This window comes from Hippopotamus amphibius, chromosome 1 (assembly GCF_030028045.1).
Source record: "Hippopotamus amphibius kiboko isolate mHipAmp2 chromosome 1, mHipAmp2.hap2, whole genome shotgun sequence".
Classification (NCBI taxonomy): domain Eukaryota; kingdom Metazoa; phylum Chordata; class Mammalia; order Artiodactyla; family Hippopotamidae; genus Hippopotamus; species Hippopotamus amphibius.
The window spans coordinates 204443689-204456938 of record NC_080186.1 but is presented as its reverse complement, the minus strand read 5'-3'; the positions used below and the strand labels follow the sequence as shown (position 1 = coordinate 204456938).

The following is a 13250-nucleotide window of genomic DNA, read 5'->3' as shown; positions in this document are numbered from 1 at the left end:
TTATTACCTGTGAACATAAATAACATACGTTTCAATTTTAAAAATAAAAACCTTTGTAAGAAGAGTGGCATTGCTTTTTTGTTTTTCTAAATCTCTCTCTCTTTTTTGGCTGCATCACCATTTTTTTTTCTTTTGGCTGTTCCACACGGCTTATGGGATCCTAGTTCCCTGACCAGGGATCGAACCCGTGGCCCCTGCAGCGGAAGCTTGGAGTCCTAACCACTGCACTGCCACATCGCTTTAATATCTGGTTTAATAGCTGGATTCTCATATCTGTGTCTGTAATTCAGCGTTTTGCGTTGATATCATTCATATGGCCTCTGGAAGATCCCACTGTGCACTCACGAGAGAATGAGAGTGGGGTAAACAGCGTCTTAGTGTTATTAGGGAAATTAGGGAGATCGTGTTGACTTCACAGAACCTCTTAGAGGGTCTCAAGGACTCTTAGGAGTCCCTGGACTCACTCTGAGTATTACTGCCATAGAGAAATCCTTGAAGACATTTCCGAGGCAGGTGATGAGCCAAGACGTGTTTTATAACTCCACCCAGCTTCAGTGTGTAGAACATGCTGGATGCTGTTTGCATTCCCCGGGCAAGAGTAAAGGAGAAGCTCTAGTGGGTGGTTAGAGGTGAGGGACTGAAATCAGGAGGACATTAGTAAGAGGACATGTTGACTCATGGGGGTAGTTGAATTCACAAAAGTTAAAAATCTACAGCGCGAATGGTGCTGAGAAAAATAGAGGATTTCGCACAAACACAGGAATCTATTGCTTTTTTCTCTTAGGCGCCGGACTGCTACTTTCTGTATCAGGTATTATACCCTTTAGGCACTGTCCTCTTCAGTCACCTCAGCTGCTGACCAGGACTCAGAGATTATTTACCTCATTTTTCATAGTAGATTGTTTATCTCTTTGTACTTTGCTTCCGTGTGTCTTACTCCCTCCTCCTGAGCCCTGCGTCCTCTCAGATGTCCATGCCATGTGCTGTCCTCGCTCTGACACTCTGAGCTCTTACATCATTTTCTAGCCTCCACACCAGGTTCACCCTGCTGACAGTCCTGTGTCCGTGTCTGCCTTGCCCATCGTCTTCCTAAATAACTTCCCTTTACGTCCTCAGCCTCTGATGGGCCATAAATCCGTGATGTTACCCTATGATACCCAACTCTGTGACTTTCTTATCATTCATTCAGCAGTTGATTTATGGAGTAAATTATGTATCCTTCATCGTGTATTTGCTTAGTTTTTGTCTACTTGTTCTTTAATTTTGTACCTTTATCATTTTTGCTTTTCTTATACTTCAAGTTTTCAAGTGGACTAACTACATCTGCTTGAATCACTTATTATGATTCAAAATAGTTGCCTAATGAATGTTTTTAAGGATGAAGAGTGCTGCTTGAATGGGCCATTAATTGAAGTTATAGAATTCCCTTTAAAGACTTAAAAAAAATAGAATAGGCACACTTTCTAAAAGAATTTATGAAAAATTCTGCCAGAGGCTTGTTAAGGGACCCATTGTGAGGTCTCTTTATTTCTTTTGTTTCTGTGACTTGAGGATGTAGAAGTATGAAAAGATTATAGGTAATTATTTAGAATGGCTTATTATAGATCCCCTGAAAGCTGAAATTATGCATTAAATAATATTCAAGGACTCTCTTATTTTGAATGTGTCAAATATTTTATTAAAAGTATTAGATTGGAGCCACGACTGTGAGGATTACATATTTATTCTGGTTAATGACTTGACAGAGATTATTGGGTAGTGACTGAATTCTTTAAATGGAAGAGGAAGAATGAATATGACAAAGACTGCAAAGACATATAAACCTAGCTTCCCCTTCTCCCTTTTCTCCTTCACTATTTAATAGATGTTTCTTTGTGTCAGTTATGTGCCCAGTACTGTGGTAGACCCCAAGGAAACAAGAATAAGCAAAATCAGGTATAGTCCTTGCCCTGAAGAAGTTTAACATCTAGTAGGAAAGAGAGCCATTATACATAATCACTCAAGTTAGTTTTTAGCTACAAACAGATAACTGCTATGAAAGAATAAAGTTCTTGCATAACACAAAATGGAGAGGAGATGAATGACCTAGTCTAAGGGATGCCCAGAAAGCTTTCTTAAGGAAGAAACATTTTACTGTGAACTACAGGATGGGTAGGAGTTAATGAGACACATATTTGAGCATGAGGCAGGCTCTGGGCAAAAGGGGCAGCGTGGGGAAAGAGGTCAGAGTGTGGCAGAGGACCGGGAAGAGGCCAGGGTGGCAGTGAGGGCAGAGTGGTCCGGGGTGTAACTGAGGATATGAGCAGATAGGGACTTAAAGGGCTATTGTCTTTATCCTGTAAGGATTAGGGTACCTTTTATGAGAACATGATGAGGAGATGAAAAAGAGAAGGGTGCAGAGAGAGAAAGAAAGAGAGGGAGACAGACAAAGAGACAGATTGTGTGTGAGAGAGAGAGTGTGTGTGTGTGTGTGTTTTAAAAATGGAGTGTGGACTGCCAATGGGAGAAAAGCTTAGAGGCTGGTAAGGGAAGATGTCTGTAGACAAGCTGGAGGCTCTTATCACAATTCAGACTTCAGATCTTGAATGTTGGCGCTTGGAAAATGATAGGTGATAACTGCAAAATCAGAGAGGTAGATTCATTCAGAAGCTGTCTCACAAGTAAAATCCGTGGGAGTTGATGCTAGATTAGATATGAGAATCAGTTTAGAGAGTGAATGTCAAGGATGAGCCCTTATTTCTGCAACTAATGAATAGGTGGTAGTCCCTTAACTATTACGGTGATCACTTGGCGGGGGCGGGGGGGACACCAGGCTTTTGGGAGCAGAGATAATGAGTTTGGTTGGGGTAATTTGAGATGCCTTGAATCTTCATGTGCAGATACTGAATAAGTATTCCTGGTTGGAACTTAGAAGAGAATCCTAGACTGAAGCTACACATTGAGATTTATATGTACAGAGGGTCATTTTACTATAGACAGAGGTGAAGTTGTCTAGAAAGAGACTGTGTAGTCTGAGAGAAGGGGGCCTTGAACTAAGTTTTGCTGAACTCTGCTTTTTAAAGATCAGGAGAAAGAGAATATATGATAAAGGGGTCAGAAAAGATGGAAATCTGTAGCTAACACATGCTGAATGTTTATTATGTCCAAGGTCCTATTCTAGTCCTTTACTTTATCTCATTTAATCCTCAAAGCTCTGTATGCTGCTGGAAAGATTTACCCCTCCCTCTCTAGTCCCTGAGCACCCTCAGTTTCATCAAAACTATTACCTTTGGAAATCATGGCCTTTGGGGATTATTTGTATTAATTCATCTCTCTCTTCATCACTGTTCAATCACCCTAACAAGACCAGCCCCCCTGGGGATAAATAGACTCTCTTCCCCATGTGGTCTGTGCATGCTCTAGACCATATGAGCCCTAACTTCCAGACGAGATGCTGAACTGTTACCTCCCCCCACTCCCCTTCCGTAACACCTTGTGGAACAGATGCCCTGTATCTCAGGCTTTTGTCAGAATCTTTTCTATCTCTGTGCTCTGCAACTCAGCTTTCTCTTCAGGACACTGCTTCCCATGCAGCCTCTCTGGCTGCTCTCTCTCTTATACTGGTTCCTTTTTATATTCCCAGATCTCTAAATGTTAGGAATGCTTGCTCTTGCATTTAGTCGCGGAACTTTTCTTTTATCTACACTCACTTTTTAAATAATCGTATCCAGTTGCCTTCCTTGGGAATATTTTTTCTTTTTTTTTAAAATAGTTTTGCTGTATGGAAGAGAATTCTGTAATCAGTACTAGTTAAAATCTTATTCCCCAGAGTACACAGAGATTTAGGGATTTTTTTTCCCCTTATGAATTCTCTGTCTGATATCATGATCTTGAACACATATGAAAGTCTATTTTCTGAGAAAGTACTCTCTGCATACATAGATGTAGATTTGAGCCCTGACATGTCCGGCTCTGAATGTCTGATTATCTATTTGCTGCCTTGTCATTCTAATCAGATTTCAAGGAACTGAACAGGGTTACCTCTAAGGGGTAAGATACATAATCAGTGATGTTCAGAACACTTTAGCTTATGATTTTTTTTTAGATTGATTTATTCCTTTATTTTTCCATTTATTCAGAAACATTGATTGAGTGTTCATGAATGCTAAGCACCGTTCCAGGCAAAAGTTTATAGTAGAAAATTTCCCACCGAATACCAGGGAAGAAAAAAAATGAGAGAAAAGGGGCAGGATAAATTTCCTGACTCATGGTTTTTTTCTTTTTTTTTTAAACTTTTGTATTTATTCTGAACAGAAGATCTCCTTAGTGAAGTATAAGGTAAAATCACAGGACCAGAAATCAGAACACTCTTCCACATCTTGAACCTTTTATTTACTAGCCCTGCAACCTTGGGCAAGCCATGTAATCTTTCATAATTACTGGTCAGTGACTGGTGATTTTATGATTTTGGTTAGACTATAGAATCAGTTAAACTTGAGAGATGTTGTGATTCATCTGAGGAGTTTGCTTTACAAAGCTTTATAAAGAATATTTGATCAGTTTTAAAATGCAAGTTTATTAATAACAGTCTTTCTTAATCTTTATTATGTAACATTTACTAAACTGAAATAGTACTGAAATTAATTACCATAAATAAACATGATCAATAGTTCTTGATATTTAAGGGTAAGGATATGGGATTTTCCATTTTAACCTATTGGCTGCAATTATAGAAGAGACTCATGGTTTCTGGTTATACGTGCTGTTTTAATGCCCAGTAAAACTTATTTGCTATCTGCAGATTCCAGTGTGTTTTTCCAAGTACTGGAAGTTGTGCGTTTCTCTGGGGTTTTTTACTTTTCTTCCCAATTTTAAGTCTGAAGATTGTTTAATGTTGTATTCATGTAGTAAGTCCCATTTCCCTCCTAATTTCTGTAGATACAAATATATGCCATTGCTTTAAACTATTAAGAACATGCTTTTCTACTAACATTTCAAAAAGCGTTGACAGAATATTCTCTAAGACCACAAATTTGTTAATATCCTTTGGACAACTTTAAGAATTTATCAGGTGAAAATAAAGTGATGAATGCTGTCTCTAATTAATATTCACAAGTTAAATAGAAAACAAAAAAAAAATCCAATGTAGGGGAATAAACTTATTTTAAAAATCAACCCTGTAGATTACTGTCTGTGTATTAAAATTATAATCCGAATGCTATATAGCAAAATATAAAGCTATATATGTATAAAATGTATACTATAAATATAGCATTGGCCTTTTTAATTAAGATTTTTTTGTATTTTGACTGTTTGTGTCAGTTATGAATTTATATGGATGGTGACTGGAAAGGAAAATACAAAAATGAAACATTTAGTGGTGGGATTATGGGTCTCTTTCACTTTAAAAAATATCTTACCATGCTATCCAATAAATATTAAGATGGATGTAAAAGAGTTCAAAATCCATTTGGGTTTTATAATCTAGTGTTTTTTTTTTATTATGTATTTTTTGAGTACATTGTTAGGCTGACTTGGTTGTTCCACAGTATTTAATTATTATTATGTCTAGTTATTTCAGAAATTGAATCATATTTAGTTTCTACAGCAGTCAAAATGGAACTTTGAGAGGCGGGAGGGTTTTTCTGTGGTACCCATGTGGGGAGCTAGTGAGGTGACATTCATTTTTCATTCTTGTCACCTTTTCTTTCCTTCCTGCAGTCCACATACTTCTTGTTGGCCAAGCGGTGTCTGCTCTTTACTGCTGGAATTCAGAGCTGAATCAGTTCTCTTTTATTCTGGAAGCACCGTCTGCTCATGATGCAGCCTTTGTTACAGTAAAGTCCCTTAATGCAAGCAAGAATTTAATTGCTCTTGCGGGGACCACCCACTCCCACATCTATGAGCTGGCCTACATCTCGAGCCAGTCTGACTTTATTCCTAGGTAGGTTCAACGTTTTATGCTGAATGTCTTTATCGCACCATAATTTTATATGGCACCTAATTTCTAAGTCTTTAGTGACAGAAGAATATACAAAGTATAAGAGCTATTTATAAACCAGGAGTTTGGTTATTATCCATATTTCTATTGTCTATTCTACCAAGTTAATTAGTATTATATGAATATTTTGGATTAAAACTTTACTTAAATGTGGTTTCTGCAAACTTTTAACAGTAATCAATGTTATGAAAGTTTTATGATTATTCTACCATTTATATGTCTTTAATTTGTTGTAGTTGACTTATTTTATATGTACTTCTTATGCTAGTTCAGGTGAACTGATATTTGAGCCTGGAGACAAAGAAGCTGTAATAGCAGTAAATATCCTTGATGATACAGTTCCGGAGGAAGATGAATCCTTCAGGGTTCAGCTTAAAAATCCCAAAGGAGGAGCAGAGATTGGTATTAATGGTTATGTAAAAATAACTATCCTGTCTAATGACCATGCCTATGGAGTTGTTGGATTTGCTCAGGTAAAGATCCCACACTTAGAAGTCAAATGATTTATTCATTGTGTCTTGTTTATTAGCTTCTATCAGCACTCAGTGACTCATACTTTGAGTGTCTTAAGCCTCTCTTCTTTTCCTTTCCCTGTTTTACCCTCAACTCTGAATTCTACTGATGATTGAAATTTACAGACCTGCACAATGGACCCTTGAGTCAACTTGTCTTAAACTTTTTTTTGGTATTGATTCCTTTCGTAAGATTGAATTTGAAATGTTACCAATTGCCCTTGGTCCAGGAGTTTGGCTCTGCTGTTACCCCTGTTTCCAGAGGGTAATGGCGAAGCAGACTCCAAATACACTAAATACTATGTCTTGTCACAAAGATATTACTGTCCTTTTATGCCTATGTACCTTCTGTGTATTGAGAGAAAGAGAGAGCTGTTTATAACTATATGTGCATTGAACACATGGAGATGCTTTCTCCTGAGGAAAGAGAGCTATCTGGTTATTCCCAGGTTGACTTCCATGCCCAGATTTCATATTCCTTTACCAGTGAGCAAAAGGACACCCTTCGTATTACATCATTCAGTCCTATTTGCAGAACGTATCCTGATTTCTTTCCTAGAGTTACAGCTTCAGCTGTCTTGTGTTTTTCTCTGAAATATTCTGCAAGTAAGGAAAACCAAACTGAAACTGACTTCATCACCTAAGGCGTGTCCACAGAGAAGGTGGGCTTGGGGTTGATTGGATACTCTGCTGTGTCACTATGGTTCAGATTCTTTTCATCTGTCTACTTTGCCAACACAAAGCTAATCTTTCATTCTGCTGTTTGAAAACTGATGCTGTCATTAGGACTACTGCTTTCTTGTTCATGTCCAATTGCGGAGAGAAAGATACTTTATGTGGCTCTCAGCGTAAGGAAGAAATTTCCCAAAAGGCTCTTCTTATGTCTTGATGCCTAAACTGGGTAGTAAGCCCACTTAGTCATTTATTCATTCATGTAGCAAATATTTAACAAACACCCTCCATGTACCAGATACTGTTTCAGATACTAGAGCTATGTCAGAAAATAAAACAGTAAAAATCTCTATCCTCATGGTCTATAAATTCTAGAGAGGACAAGGGGAGACAGACAGTAAGCAAAGACAGAAGAAACATCTGTACCATAGCTGATGGTAATAAGGGCCATGGAGAAATATTAGGCAGATGGAGAAAGAGTATGAGGGGGAAGGTGGAGGTGGTGTGCCGGCGAAACGAAAAGTACCAGGGAGGGCTGCACTGAGCAAGTGACATAAGGGCAAAGGCCCGGAGGAGATGAGGGAGGGAGTTTTGTGTGTATCTGGGGGGAGAACACTCAAAGCAGGGGGCTCCATCAGCTGGGCCAGAGGCCCAGACATGAGGCCTTGTTCCTCTGGGGCAGCGAGGAGGCCACTGTGGCTGAAGTCAATTACTAGGGGAGATGAGGCCCAAGAGATGAAGGGCCAGGGCCCTGTGTCTGGGTCCCCACCAGCACCCACAGGTTCGGTGAATTGCTAGGAAGACTCGCAGGATCAGCACTTAGTCTTTCCCATGTCTCTGATTTATTAGAGTGAAAGGATACAAAGCAAAGTCAGCCAGGGGAAAAGGCTGATGGGTGAAGTCCAGAGGAAACCAGGCACATGTTTCCACGCCTTCTCTCCCAGTGGAGTCACACAGGACGCACTTCATTCCCCCAGAGTCAAGTTGAGTTGTGATAACATGTGTGAGTGTTGCTGACCAGGGAAGCTCATTAGAGACTCAGTGCTTAAGGTTTTAACTGGGGGGCTGTTCACGTAGGCACCCTATACCTGGCACATAGCAAAATTCCAGAGTCCCAGAAGGAAAACGGCAGCTTGAGGGGATAAGATGAGGCATTTTGGATTTCCTTATGCCCTGAGTCAGTCCCTTGCAAGGGCTGTAGGATCACTTTGCTACCCAGTCTGTCCCATCTCTGGAGCCAAAGGCAGGTCAGCTTCCTCTGAGGCAGCTCTGCCCCATAGAAATATAATGTGAGCCACTAGGTAATTCTAAGTTTTCTATAAGCCCCTTAAAAAAGTAAAACAGGTGAAGTCAGTTTTAATATTTTATTTAACTCAATATATTTGAAATATTGTTTCAACATGCAATCAACATGAAATTATTGATGACATACTTTACATTCTTTTTTTCATGCTTTGGCTTCAAATCCAGTGCACGTTTTTATTTTTACACTTGTGGACTAGTCATATTTCAAGTGCTCAGTAGCACTTGCAGTGGGGCCAGTGGCTGCTGTGAAAGAGGGATTAGCTCTAAGACGTGAACTGTGAGGGGAAGGTTAGAAAGAAATAAGACAACCTCCGTCCCCACAAGGTATTCACACGACTTGTTTCCTCACTTTGTTTCATCTCTGCTGAAATATCTTCTTACCAGAAAGGCCTTTCCTGATTGAAAATTGCGACTCCCGCCATCATTCTATAGCTTTTTATTTCACCTTAATCTTCCTTATGGCACTTACGATAGCCCGATTTGTCCATCGCCAGTTTCTTTTTACTAGAATTTAAGAGTATGAGAGCTGGCATACTGCTTTCTTTGCAGCTTTCCCTGAACAGACTAGTGCCTGGCACACAGTAGGTGCTTCCTGTGAACCTGTCATTATGCAGGGGAGGGAACAGAAGACTCACGTGGCCTCCTCAGGGTCTCATACTAGTATGAAGAGCAGAGCTGGGGCTCCTGCAGCAGGGAATGCATGTGCTTCGCAGCTCAGCTTCATCTTCTCACCAGAAGCCGTGCTGTACGTGGGGAGTACATTCTGTTCCTCAACTATCTAAGGATGGATCTCTCTTTAGGAAGCTTGTTTCACAGTTCTTCTGGAGACATGAAATCACTGTGGTTGGATGCTTGCCAATAGATACTGTCCTAAATTTGTTCAATCCTTTCAGTAAAATACCTCAATACTGACCTCTTATGTCTGGATAACCTCGTTCCAAGATGAGACTTAGTAGGATGCTGAGAGTTTCTTGAATATTTTCTGGCTGTTTTAAATCCTCATTTTACTAACCCTTGTTAATAGATGGCATGAAGCCAGAGAGATGCTTCCCTTTTTAAAAAGCATTGTCTTTTCTTTTTAGGCATTGTCTTTTGTGAACAAATTATATGCATATTTTAAAATCAAAGCATTTTCTGTAGGAGTGTTTGATTGCCTTGAGCAAGATTTTATTACTAGGTAACATCTGTAACTGTGTTAAAATGCTGTGTAAAATATTACTGTAGGATTGGATATCTACTCAAATTGGCATTCTAACTAGAAGCTTTCCTAAGCTTAAATGAAATTTCTTAATTTCATTTAAGAAATTAATGGGGGAGTCTTTTTTCAGATTAAGTAAAAGTAAGTAAAAAGACAAGAAAAATCTTGCTGGAAAGATTTTAAAAAATCTTTATACTCTGTATTCTCGCTGTATTGCCTATGGAGAAACCAGGGTTATTATAAGGTGGATGGACCTAGAGTCTATCATATAGAGTGAAGTAAGCCAGAAAGAGAAAAACAAATACCGTATGCTAATGCATACATATGGAATCTTAAAAAATGGTAGTGATGAACCCAGTGGCAGGGCAAGAATAAAGATGCAGATGTAGAGAATGGACTTGAGGACATGGGGTGGGGAGTGGGGGCGGCGAAGGGGAAGCTGGAACGAAGTGAGGGTAGCATTGACATATATACACCATCAAATGTAAAATAGCTAGTGGGTGCTGCGGCATAACACAGGGAGATCAACTCTATGATTGGTGATGACTTGGGTGAGATAGGGAGGGTGGGAAGGAGTCGCTGGAGGAAGGAGGTATGGGGATGTATGTATAAATACAGCTGATTCACTGTTGTACAGCAGAAACTGACAGTATAAAGCAATTATACTCCAATAAAGAGCTTAAAATTTTTTTCAAAAAAGGGATTCTTTGGAGTATTAATTTTCAGGAAAAGTTCATTAAATGGCTGGCAAGAGAAGTTGCAGGTGTTGGGCAACGAATATTATAGTCACACAGAGGCAGAAATCAGTTTGGAACAAAGGAAAGAGGCTTGGAAGTAAAAGTGAGAAGAAGAAGAGAGTAAGGGATTCTAACGTGAGGGAAAGGGATCGTTCTGGCAGAAAAAACAGTTGTAAAGACCATGAGCTAAGAATGAAACATCACCCATGGAAACATCACAGCCTGTAGAAACTTTTCAGAAGGATATGAATTTAAGGATAAGAGACATTTGTAGATGATCAAAAAGAGCTCCCTGATTCTCATGAGGTCATTACATCTGGATGGGACCTTGCGGGCCACGTAGACCAAACACTTTACAAAAGGGAAATAAAGACGTAGAGGGATTGCCAGAGCTTAACATAGGGGAGGAAGATTTCTGGTCTATAAGCTGTTTGCATGTGATGTACACTCTTTTTAAACATGTGTGTGCTTTGTGAGTATAAAAGTAATATACAAGGGTGTCAAAAATTATCTGTCCTCTGGCTGTAGAATTTATGGAAGCTTTAATATAACCGGAGTGTAGATAATTTTTGACTCACCCTCGTATGTTTATTGAGGAAAATTTGAAAAATATAGAACCTGGAAAAAAATCCTGTAAAATCGAACTTTTCATTGATTTTAACTTAGTCTTTTACTTTTTCAAACATGCATATTTTAAAGTAAAATCATGACTATCCTGTATTACTGTTTTTTTTAAAATACTGTTTTTTACTTAATATCTCATGTTGCTTTGTCCTGTGAAGTTTTCAAATACATAATAGCATGAAATAGAAGTCTGTTTAGATAATTTCAAATAACCCCTTGTGATTTCCTGTGTATTTTCCAGAATTCATTATATAAGCAAGTGGAGGAAATGGAGCAAGATAGCCTAGTAACCTTGAATGTTGAACGCTTAAAAGGAACATATGGTCGTATAACCGTAGTGTGGGAAGCTGACGGAAGTATTAGTGATATATTTCCTACCTCAGGAGTGGTATGTAATTTACAAAATTATAGGAGAGTCACTTTTAACTTATGGTTACTATTGATGCATGGGACCAAGCCCTGCCTTGTGGATGAAGTGTTTGAGTTTGACCATGTCAGCACTGGAGTCCTACTAATCACCATAGAGAGGGATACAGGTTAAGATTAGTTTTATTGTTGTGATTCTTCCTTTCTTTCCTTATAATACCAAAATTATCTGTAAAAACGTCCCTTCTGAGATTCAATACACTGATTGGCCAAATTGTGGATGTATTACACTGTCAAAAAGAGAAAGCTAATCCAGCTGGAGCTGGAGAGGTGGTTTCGAGATTTGGGTAGAATAGAAGCCATAAATAGGGAACAAGTCCATGTGAAATAGCCAGACATATGGAAAAGTAGACCAGAGTTGCTGAGTGATATAGGTTGAGTTTCCTAACAATAGACTCTGAGGTTGAGAGTTGTGGGCAGAAAGCTCATGGGGAAGAACACCCATCAGGAAGTGAGGAAGGCAATCATGTGCAGCAGAAGATGTTGGTCCACAGACAGTTGCCCCTGAGGTTGAGTTTATGAGGGAGTTCTGGAGCTGAGCTGGTCCTTTGGAGTTGTTTCCACTTGGAGTGAGCGGACTGTGATGTTACATCCCCGTTTTAGCTATCCTTTACCTCTGTTCACCTTCAGGATGGGGCATAACCTTGGGTTGAAATAGTTTGTTGCAACTGAGGGCAGTTTCCAGTGAGAAATACAGAAGTGGTTATTCCTAGCAGCTGGGGGTTGGGTCCATCAGTCCTAAGAAGGGGTCTGAGCAGAGGATCACATTAGCTACTGTTGGAAGGTCGTAGACAGTTGTGGCACAGGTTCAAGAATGGGCCAAAGAAGTAGATGACTCACAAAGAGAGGGTTCAAGGGGCCTTTAGGTCCCAATTGGAAGATGGGTTGTTTTCTTGACATGTCTTGGATTTCATAGATTGATCTGTGTATTTTGCCCAAATGCTTTTCTGAAGAGTACTTTTAAAAGACCCCTCTAAAAAGGACAGATGTATGTTATGGTTCATCATTTCTAGGTTTCTGTATCATTTGAAAGGTGATTGGAGCTTCAGTGTCTTAAGTATATTATGGCAAATTTTATTGCAGTGAATATTTAATTTTCAAGCTACCAAAACTATAAGTTGTATCTCTCAGGTTCTGTGTGTTCTGAACTATATTTTCCCAATTAATATTTCTGGTATAAGCATGATTAAAATTATTTCTAATTTAAATGCATAATAGTATCTTAAGTATGGACTGTATTTTGGAAGAGAATTATCTTATCCAAAGATCAGTAAATTCTGGAAAGGGCCAGATAGTAAATATTTTAGACATTGAGGGCTATGTGATCTCTTTCCCAGCTATCATCTTTGCCTTTGCAGCAGTATACAATGTGTTATCAAACAACATTTTCGGTTGTCCAATAAAATTTGATTTATAAAAAACAGATTTGACCAAAGGGCAGTAGTTTTCTGAATCCTGATTTTATTAATAAAGCTCTTGAGTTTATATCCTGAAGTGCCTTCTCTAGGTGAAGAGATGAGTGTTAGCAAAATAGGCCTGTAATGCTAGTTTGAACAGTTGTAAATAGTTTGTATACCTATTACTGGAGAATAAAGTCTGAGGTGGGAAACAAAGGGAAATGACATTCAGGAAGCAGACAGATGCCCTCTCAAAAAGGACTTCAAGATGCCTTTTAGCAAATTCGGATTTGACTGTTCAGACAGCGGAGACACAGAGCAGGAGAGAGATGCTCGGATTTGTATCTTTGCCTATCTTTCTCTCTCTACTTCTATTTTGATGATTCATTGTTCAGTAAA

General features: G+C 39.0%; 1 protein-coding gene across 1 annotated transcript in view; it reads left to right on the top strand.

The window, feature by feature from the left end:
- ADGRV1 (adhesion G protein-coupled receptor V1) overlaps positions 1 to 13250 on the top strand; it is a 472618-nt gene that overhangs the window by 111223 nt on the left and 348145 nt on the right. The window contains exons 52-54 of the mRNA XM_057739390.1: positions 5701 to 5923; positions 6249 to 6453; positions 11270 to 11416. Coding sequence (XP_057595373.1) covers positions 5701 to 5923; positions 6249 to 6453; positions 11270 to 11416 — 575 coding nt within the window. The remainder of the gene's footprint in view (positions 1 to 5700; positions 5924 to 6248; positions 6454 to 11269; positions 11417 to 13250) is intronic.